At 39.2% G+C, this 8,826-nt stretch overlaps 1 protein-coding gene across 2 annotated transcripts in view; it reads right to left on the reverse strand.

The window, feature by feature from the left end:
• The window catches only part of LEO1 (LEO1 homolog, Paf1/RNA polymerase II complex component), a 47,936-nt gene that overhangs the window by 21,983 nt on the left and 17,127 nt on the right, over positions 1-8,826 (reverse strand). For both annotated transcript variants that reach the window (XM_024128765.2, XM_028495958.2), the window contains exons 4-6: positions 5,106-5,200; positions 4,004-4,149; positions 3,201-3,285 (exon numbers count right to left, since the gene is read on the reverse strand). In XM_024128765.2, coding sequence (XP_023984533.1) covers positions 3,201-3,285; positions 4,004-4,149; positions 5,106-5,200 — 326 coding nt within the window. The remainder of the gene's footprint in view (positions 1-3,200; positions 3,286-4,003; positions 4,150-5,105; positions 5,201-8,826) is intronic.

The raw sequence follows: 8,826 nt of genomic DNA on the forward strand, positions 1-8,826 counted from the left end.
CCTAGGAATGAACCTACCTAAGGAGACAAAAGACCTGTACTCAGAAAACTATAAGACACCGATGAAAGAAATCAAAGATGACACAAACAGATGAAGAAGATATACCATGTTCTTGGATTGGAAGAATCAATACTGTGAAAATGACTATACTACCCAAAGCAATCTACAGATTCAATGCAAACCCTATCAAATTACCAATGGCATTTTTTACAGAACTAGAACAAAAAACATTAAAATTTGTATGGAGACACAAAAGACCCTGAATAGCCAAAGCGATCTTGAGGGGAAAAAAATGGTGCTGGAGGAATCGGACTCCCTGACTTCAGACTATACTACAAAGCTACAGTAATCACGACAAAATGGTACTGGCTCAAAAACAGAAATATAGATCAATGGAACAGGATAGAAAGCCCAGAGATAAACCCACACACCTATGGTCAACTAATCTATGACAAAGGAGGCAAGGATATACAATGGAGAAAAGACAGTCTCTTCAATAAGTGGTGCTGGAGAAACTGGACAGCTACATGTAAAAAGGATGAAATTAGAACACTCCCTAACACCATACACAAAAATAAACTCAAAATGGATTAAAGACCTAAATGTAAGGCCAGACACTATAAAACTCTTAGAGGAAAACACAGGAAGAACACTCTGACATAAATCACAGCAAGATCTTTTTTGACCCACCTCCTAGAGTAATGGAAATAAAAACAAAAATAAACAAATGGGACCTAATGAAACTTAAAAGCTTTTGTACAGCAAAGGAAACTATAAACAAGATGAAAAGACAACCCTCATTATAGGAGAAAATATTTGCAAATGAATCAACGGACAAAGGATTAATCTCCAAAATATATAAACAGCTCAATATTAAAAAAACAAATAAACTAATCAAAAAAATGGGCAGAATACCTAAATAGACATTTCTCTAAAGAAGACATACAGATGAAGGGCTTCCCTGGTGGCGCAGTGGTTGGGAGTCCGCCTGCCGATGCAGGGGACACGGGTTCGTGCCCCGGTCCGGGAAGATCCCACATGCCGCAGAGCGGCTGGGCCCGTGAGCCATGGCCGCTGAGCCTGCGCATCCGGAGCCTGTGCTCCGCAACGGGAGAGGCCACGGCAGTGAGAGGCCCGCAAGGGGAGAGACCACGGCAGTGAGAGGCCCGCATACAGAAAAAAAAAAAAAAAAAAAAAAGACACAGATGTAGAAAACAAACGTATGGACACCAGGGGGGGAAAGCAGGAGGGCGGGGGGGGGGGAAGGGGAGGATGAATTGGGAGATTGGGATTGATAACATATATACACTAATATGTATAAAATAGATAACTAATAAGAACCTGCTGTATAAAAAATAAATAAAAATTTTTAAAATAAAATAAAAAATAAAAACGTCTGTTATACACTGACATTTTGTACTCTAAGCACCAAGGTTTTAGAGTAAACTACTTATGTCTGAACTCTGATGCCTACACTACAGTCTGATTTACATGGTCTTAAAATACAGATACACTGACACTTGCTGACATATCATGATAGAACGTGAGGGGAAAATGCAAAATTCAATAAAAAGTAAACAAATAAGGCACTATCACATTAATTTATATAAATGGTGAGAAAGAAAGGCAACAGAATAATGCCAGAGGTACTAAAACAGGCATGAAAAATTCAGTGTTCAGCCTAAATCAACAGATACACATGTTCTGAGGAAAGATATTAAGAGCTAACCTAATGGAGACTGGGGTGGGGTGTGGGGTGGGGAAGCAAGGGGAAGAACAGCAAAACATCAAAAACAGTCTAAGTACTATTCTTATTAATTGTGTGACCTTGACCAAGGTTAATGGTGCCTGTTTATCTCCATGTTTTCATTTGATTTGCATTTCCATTAAGAGAGAGGAGTAATGACATTTCACTGAAAAGCTTTGGAAGCTCATGCATTTTAGAGAAACCGTCTTATATATCAAGGTTCTTTAGGTACTTGTGGATCTATCACACTTGAAGAGATGGAATTACCCTAAAATTTCAGCCCCTGAATTCAAAGACTGCCAGACTGCCCCTTCTTAATATTTTAACACCATGTACAACATCCACCAGGAAAAAAAAAAAAAGTATTTACAGGAAATCCTTCAGATTTAAGAATTTTAAATGCATAGCTCCAATTTCAGTATCATGAGTTCAACTGCTTCTTGTTTTTTGTTTTTTAATTAATTAATTAATTAATTAATCTATTTTTGGCTGCATTGGGTCTCCGTTGCTGCGCGCGGGCTTTCTCTAGCGCGGCAAGCTGGGGCTACTCGTCATTGCAGTGCGCACGCTTCTCATTGCAGTGGCTTCTCTTGGTGCAGAGCACAGGCTCTAGGTGCGTGGGCTTCAGTAGTTGTGGCATGTGGGCTCAGTAGTTGTGGCTCAAGGGCTCTAAAGCGCAGGCCCAGTAGTTGTAGCGCACAGGCTTAGTAGCTGTGGTGCACAGGCTTAGTTGCTCCACGGCATGTGGGATCATCCCAGACCAGGGATCGAACCCATTTCCCCTGCATTCTCAGGCAGATTCTTAACCACTGCGCCACCAGGGAAGTCCCAACCGCTCCTTGTTCTTTGCTACAACTCAGCTTTAAAGCATCTGCTTAAACTTATATCCTCCTTGATTAGAGGAAGATTAGAGGCTGTCCTTGGATAGAGGTAACCAGATAGTACAAAGTATCAAAGAGAAGCATTAGGAATTTAGTACAATAAAAATCTCTCCTAATAGTGAACAAGAACAATTGGAAGAATACAAAGACAGCCATACGGTAAAGTGTTAGGTACGAGTGATAAATTCTCCGTTTGTATCTGAGTTGTTCATCCATAGATCAAAGAGCCTGAAGAAATTCCCCTTGCAGGAAGTTGTTAGAACTTAACCCACAGTATGTATGGAGGTAGCTGTTCTAAACACCAAACCACAGTACAACTTATTCTGAAGGAAGTAGCTAATAATTTTTTTAAAGCATCAAAAAAGTTTAACTGCGAGAAAAGTAACAGAAAAGTGACACTTTTTACAGAGAAAAAGCTACGTATTTTCTTTCTAAAAATATTCTGAAAGGGTAGATAATTTGTTTGTTGATAAAACAAGAAACAAAAAATCATTTTCAAAAGCTCAAGTCTCAAGTTAATATTCCCAGGTTTTACTTTATAAAAGAAAAAAAAAAAAAGCACAGAATAGTACCTTTAATTTTAACCTGGTTCTACCTTCTTCATCCAGCATTTCCTCATCTTCAAATTCATCTTCATAATATTGAGGATCAAAAGGTCTACAAATTGTTTTTAAAATAAACTATTAATCACATTTTGTAAGAAATATCATTACTGTTATATAATGCAACTCTAAAAAATCACAATAATTAAAAATCCTAATGGTCAACTATAAGGAAGCATTCAAATTACTGTACCTTCTTGAAATTTGGTGTTAATACATATTGCTTGAAATAAAGTGCAAGCAAGGCTAAATATTCAAACTATTCTTTATTATTATATGTCTTCCAAAGAGTAGACCACACATACTATAGCTTTCCACATCATTTTGCTTAGGGAAAAAAATTTAAATCGCACAAGAGCTTGCATGTTACTTAGTGAATAATACCCATCAACACTGTTTAACTGTCCAAAACCATTAGTTTTTCTAGATCCACAATGGGTGCTGCAGTAGACATTTGCAGTTTCTCTAGCAAACTTTACCACTCTCAATTTCAGCTTTTTCAGGGATCCATTAGCCAGAAACAACCAAAGACTTGTGGTGTCTGTTAATTCATATGAAATACCAGACTGCTAAAAACAATTACAAGCATTAGAAGTCTCCTTTACCAACAGTCCATACTTTTTCTATCACAGTATATACTTGATTTATTTTTTCAGAGCTACATAACCAGTTTTCCATTTTGTGATTAGTCAACTCATACAAAATAAGAAAAATATCAACATTCTACATATTTCTATCCAACATTAAAAAACACTATTAACTGATCCCCTTACCTGGGCTCTACACTGAGAAAGTTGGGTAGCTTAACAAAATACAAGTCATTTCCTAAATCAGTGTTTACTTTGGGTATTTCTACTTCTATTCTGGTCTCAGGAATTGGCTCCTCCTCCTGTTGATCCTGAGGCAATCCATTTTCATCCTAGCAAAAGAGTCACAGAATTTTAGATCCTGATGGGACCTTAGAGGTGGTCTAGCTCAACTTCCACACTTTAATTGCTTAGGCAGATAAGAAGTATAATGAGACAAGACTTTAGGGCTAACATCCATCCCTACCAACCAACACCCCCAAAACCTCATGGAAAACAACATCTGTTTGGAAGCATCAATATAAGAAAATATCTCTTTTGTGATAAATCTACCTTCTACATATTCACCGATAGAAGTGTGAAATTAATCGGCACTTCAATATGAAGTCACTCTATCAATTAAAATCAGAGAAAATTATCAACAAAACACAAAAAACATTTAAATCAATGGTTCTCAGTTCACAGGTCCTTGCAGTCTAGTCTCTTAAGGTATGGTGCCAACCTCATGCTGGGCAGTTCTTTCTTTCTTTTTTTTTCTTATCCATTTTTTCCCAGTGATAACATCTTGCAAAACTGTAGTGCAATATCACAACCAGGAAACTGACCCTGATACAGGCAGACACAGGACATTTCCATCACCACAAAGATTCATGCTGCCCTTTTACAGCCACATCGACTTCCCTCTTGCCCTCATCCCTCCTTAATCTCCATTAATCTCTTCTCCATTTCTACAATTCTGTCATTTCAAGAATGTTATATAAGTGAATTCATACAGTATGTAACCTTTTGGGACTGGCTTTTTCTCACTCAGCATAATTCCCTGGAACTTCATCCAAGGTGCTGCGTATATCAATAGTTAAATCCTTTTCGTTGCTCAGTAGTATTCCGTGGATGGATGTGCCATGGCAGTTATTTCTAATCCTCCTTATAACCAAGTGTTCCCTAGTTAACTGAAAATGTCATCTGTTTGCTGTATTTTCATACTGCAATTCATTTATCGACTTCCTCTTCCCAGCACAGAAGAGAGACTTAATACCCTCCTCCAATTCTCACTGGTAATTCTACTTACAACAGGCTGTCCTGGAGTGGGTGGTTTATCTTCCCCATCACTCCCTGAAGATATATCATCTGCACCTCCAAAGAGATCCATGGTTCCACTATTATCTTCCATATAGGAGAAAAAAATGCTCAGTATTAATATCTATAACAATGTTTCTTCAAAGCTATCACTTCAACATATTCCCAAGGTTTCTAGACCAAGCACCCAGAAACCACTCAAACACAACTCTGAGCCTGGCTCTCAAAGATCTGATGAGAATGTCTGTGAAGAGGGAAGGGGGCAAATCCAGTGAAGGGCAAAGCTGCACAGGAGGCACTCCTTTCTCCCTTCACTTACTGCATCCTTGTTCTTCCACTTTCCTTTATTCCCCAGGAGCCCAAAAATATCCTCCTACAATCTAGATACTCAAATTTGGGGCTTAAGCACTCTACACAGGCCTATTCTCTATAGAGTCCCACAAGTTTTAAAATTACAGGTCCATGTCTACCCAGGTCCCCCTCCTCTCAAGTAGAACTTCACCAGGTATAGGCAAAACAACAACATCAACAACGATCTGTAATAAATCAATAAATCAAGGTGGAGTAGTAGAGGAGGTGACCGGAAGATAGGAGGGCAGTCAAAAAGTAGACTGCTTGAAATTGGGGTTATAGTAGAGTTATGATTATTGGTAATGACATGATCTAGGATAAAACCATGGGAGTGAGTTATTGAGACAAGGTGAAGGACAGATCACTAAAAAAGAAGAGGCAACAAAAAAAAAAAAAAAAAAGAAGAGGCAACCTATTAGAATGGCCAAAATTCAGAACCCTGACAACACCAAATGCTGACAAAAATGTGGAGCAACAAGAACTCTCATTCACTGATGGTGGGAATGCAAAATGGTACACCCACTTTGGAGGACAGTCTGGCAGTTTCTTACCAAACTAAACATACTCTTACCACATGCCCCAGAAATTGTGCTCCTTGGTATTTGCCCAAAGGATCTGCAAACTTATATCCACACGAAACCTTGCGCACGAATGTTTATAGCAGCTTTACTCATAACTGCCAAAACTCAGAAGCAACCAAGATGTCCTTCAGTAGGTGAATGGATAAACTGGTACATCCAGACAATGGAATACAGGAATACCTAGGAGACATCTTGGGTTTGGTTCCAGACCACCACAATAAAGTGAATATTGCAATAAAGTAAGTCACATGAAATTTTTGGTTTCCCAAGGCATATAAAAGTTATATTTACACTATGCAGTAGTCTATTAGGTGTGCAAAAGCATTATGTCTAAAAAATGTACATATCTTAATTTTAAAACACTTTAAATCTTAAAATTATTTTAAAATTATAAAATATTTTATTGCTAAAAAATGCTAACCATCACCTGAGCCTTCAGTGAATCATAATCTTTTTGCTGGTAGAGGGTTTGAAATATCACAAGAATTATCAAAATGTGACACAGAGATATGACGTAAGCAAAAGCTGTTAGAAAAATAGCACCAACAGCCTTGCTCAATGCACGGTTATCACAAACCTTCAATTTGCAAAGGACACAGTATCTGAGACGCACAATAAACTGAAGTGCAATATTACAAGGTATGCCTATATTTCTCAGTGCTAAAAAGAAATGAGCTGTAAAACCATGAACGACATGGAGGACACTTAAATACATATTACTAAGTGAAAGAAGCCAATCTAAAAAGGCTACTTACTATATGATTCCAACTATGACATTCTGGAAAAGGCAAAACTATGGAGACAGTAAAAAGATCATTGGTTGCCAGAGGTTAGGCAGGAGGGAGGGATGAACAGGCAGAGCACAGAGAATTTTAGGACAGTGAAACTATTCTGTATGACATGAAGATGGTGGATCCATGTCATCATACATTTTTCCAAACCCATAGAAGGTGTAATACCAAGAAGTGAACCATAATGTAAACTATGGATTTGGGGTGATTACAATGTGTCATTGAAGGTTCATCAATTGTAACAAATATACAATTCTGGTGGAGGACGTTGATAGTGGGGCAAGCTATGCATGAGTGGGGGCAGGGCATATATGAGAAATCTCTACCTTGCCCTCAGTTTTGCTGCAAACCTTAAAATGCTCTAAAAAAAATTTTTTTTTAAAAGAGGAGGAAGGAGGAAGGTCACAAGTATTGAAAAGTTCATCTATATGATAAAATCACCAAAACTACAACTCCATCCACCAACACTCTCACATCCCCACTTGATTATTTTCTTCTTAGGTCTTATCACCATCTAACATTCCATTTACTTATTGTGTTATTAGTCTCCCTACCTTACACTGACCCCACCAGAATATGGGCTCTACAAGGGAGAAGTCTTTATCTGTTTTGATTATTGCTACATTCTGAGTGCACAGAACAGTACTAGTACAAAGCAGATTCTCAATAAATAACTGTAAACAGACAAAATAATTAATATATCTAATTCTCACAACAATGCTGTTAGGTGGTTAGCATCATCTCCCTCTTACAGATCAGAAAATTTAAGTGTAGTAAGTAATTAATTTGACCAAAATCATATAGTTGGAAAGTACAAAGAACCACAAAGATTCTAACTTGGATCATATGATTCCGAAGTCCATGTACATAGATCTAAAGATCTTTAAGTAAACCACAGAGCTTGTTCTGTCCAGCTCTCTCCTTTTCTCTCTAGTTGACTCTCTAAATGTTTCCTTTAGTTATACTGCTACTTGTGATAATTTATATAAGCTATTTAACATTAATGCCTAATTACCATTCAGCACAAAAATGGTTGTGGATATCAAACTTATGTTTGCTTAACTTTTATACTAACATCTTTACTGTATAGTAATTAGCCATTTGAAATGTAGTCACATGAAGAGGTGAACAGGTAGATCTTTTAACCTTACAACAAACCCACCTTACCTAACACAGGGTTTGGTTTTGTTTGTTTGTTTGTTTGTTTTTTGCGGTATGCGGGCCTCTCACTGTTGCAGCCTCTCCCATTGCGGAGCACAGGCTCCGGACGCGCAGGCTCAGCAGCCATGGCTCACGGGCCTAACCACTCCGCGGCATGTGGGATCTTCCCGGACCGGGGCACGAACCCGTGTCCCCTGCATTGGCAGGCGGACTCTCAACCACTGCACCACCAGGGAAGCCCTAACACTGGGTTTTTATAAACTCTTCATCAAAACCAGAGCTTGGGGACTTCCCTGGTGGCGCAGTGGTTAAGAATCCGCCTGCCAGTGCAGGGGACACGGGTCCAATCCCTGGTCCGGGAAGATCCCACGTGCCAAAGAGCAACTAAGCCCATGCGCCACAACTACTGAGCCTGCGCTCTAGAGCCTGAGAGCCACAACTACAGAAGCCCGCGTGCCTAGAGCCCGTGCTCTGCAACAAGAGAAGCCACCGCGATGAAAAGCCCGTGCACCGCAATGAAGAGTAGCCCCCGCTCACCACAACTAGAGAAAGCCTGCCCACAGCAACAAAGACCCAATGCAGCCAAAAATAAATTAATTAATTTAAATAAATAAATAAACCATAGCTTGAAGAACATGGTTCTTCATCTGATATTAACCTATTAAGAACTTAAGAACAAGCTAACAGGCTTCCCTGGTGGCGCAGTGGTTAAGAATGCGCCTGCCAATGCAGGGGACACGGGTTCGAGACCTGGTCCGGGAAGATCACACATACCGCGGAGCAACTAAGCCTGTGTGCCACAACTACTGAGCCTGCGCTCTAGAGCCTG

The sequence above is a fragment of the Physeter macrocephalus genome, chromosome 11 (genome assembly GCF_002837175.3).
Source record: "Physeter macrocephalus isolate SW-GA chromosome 11, ASM283717v5, whole genome shotgun sequence".
In the NCBI taxonomy this organism is placed as follows: Eukaryota; Metazoa; Chordata; class Mammalia; order Artiodactyla; family Physeteridae; genus Physeter; species Physeter macrocephalus.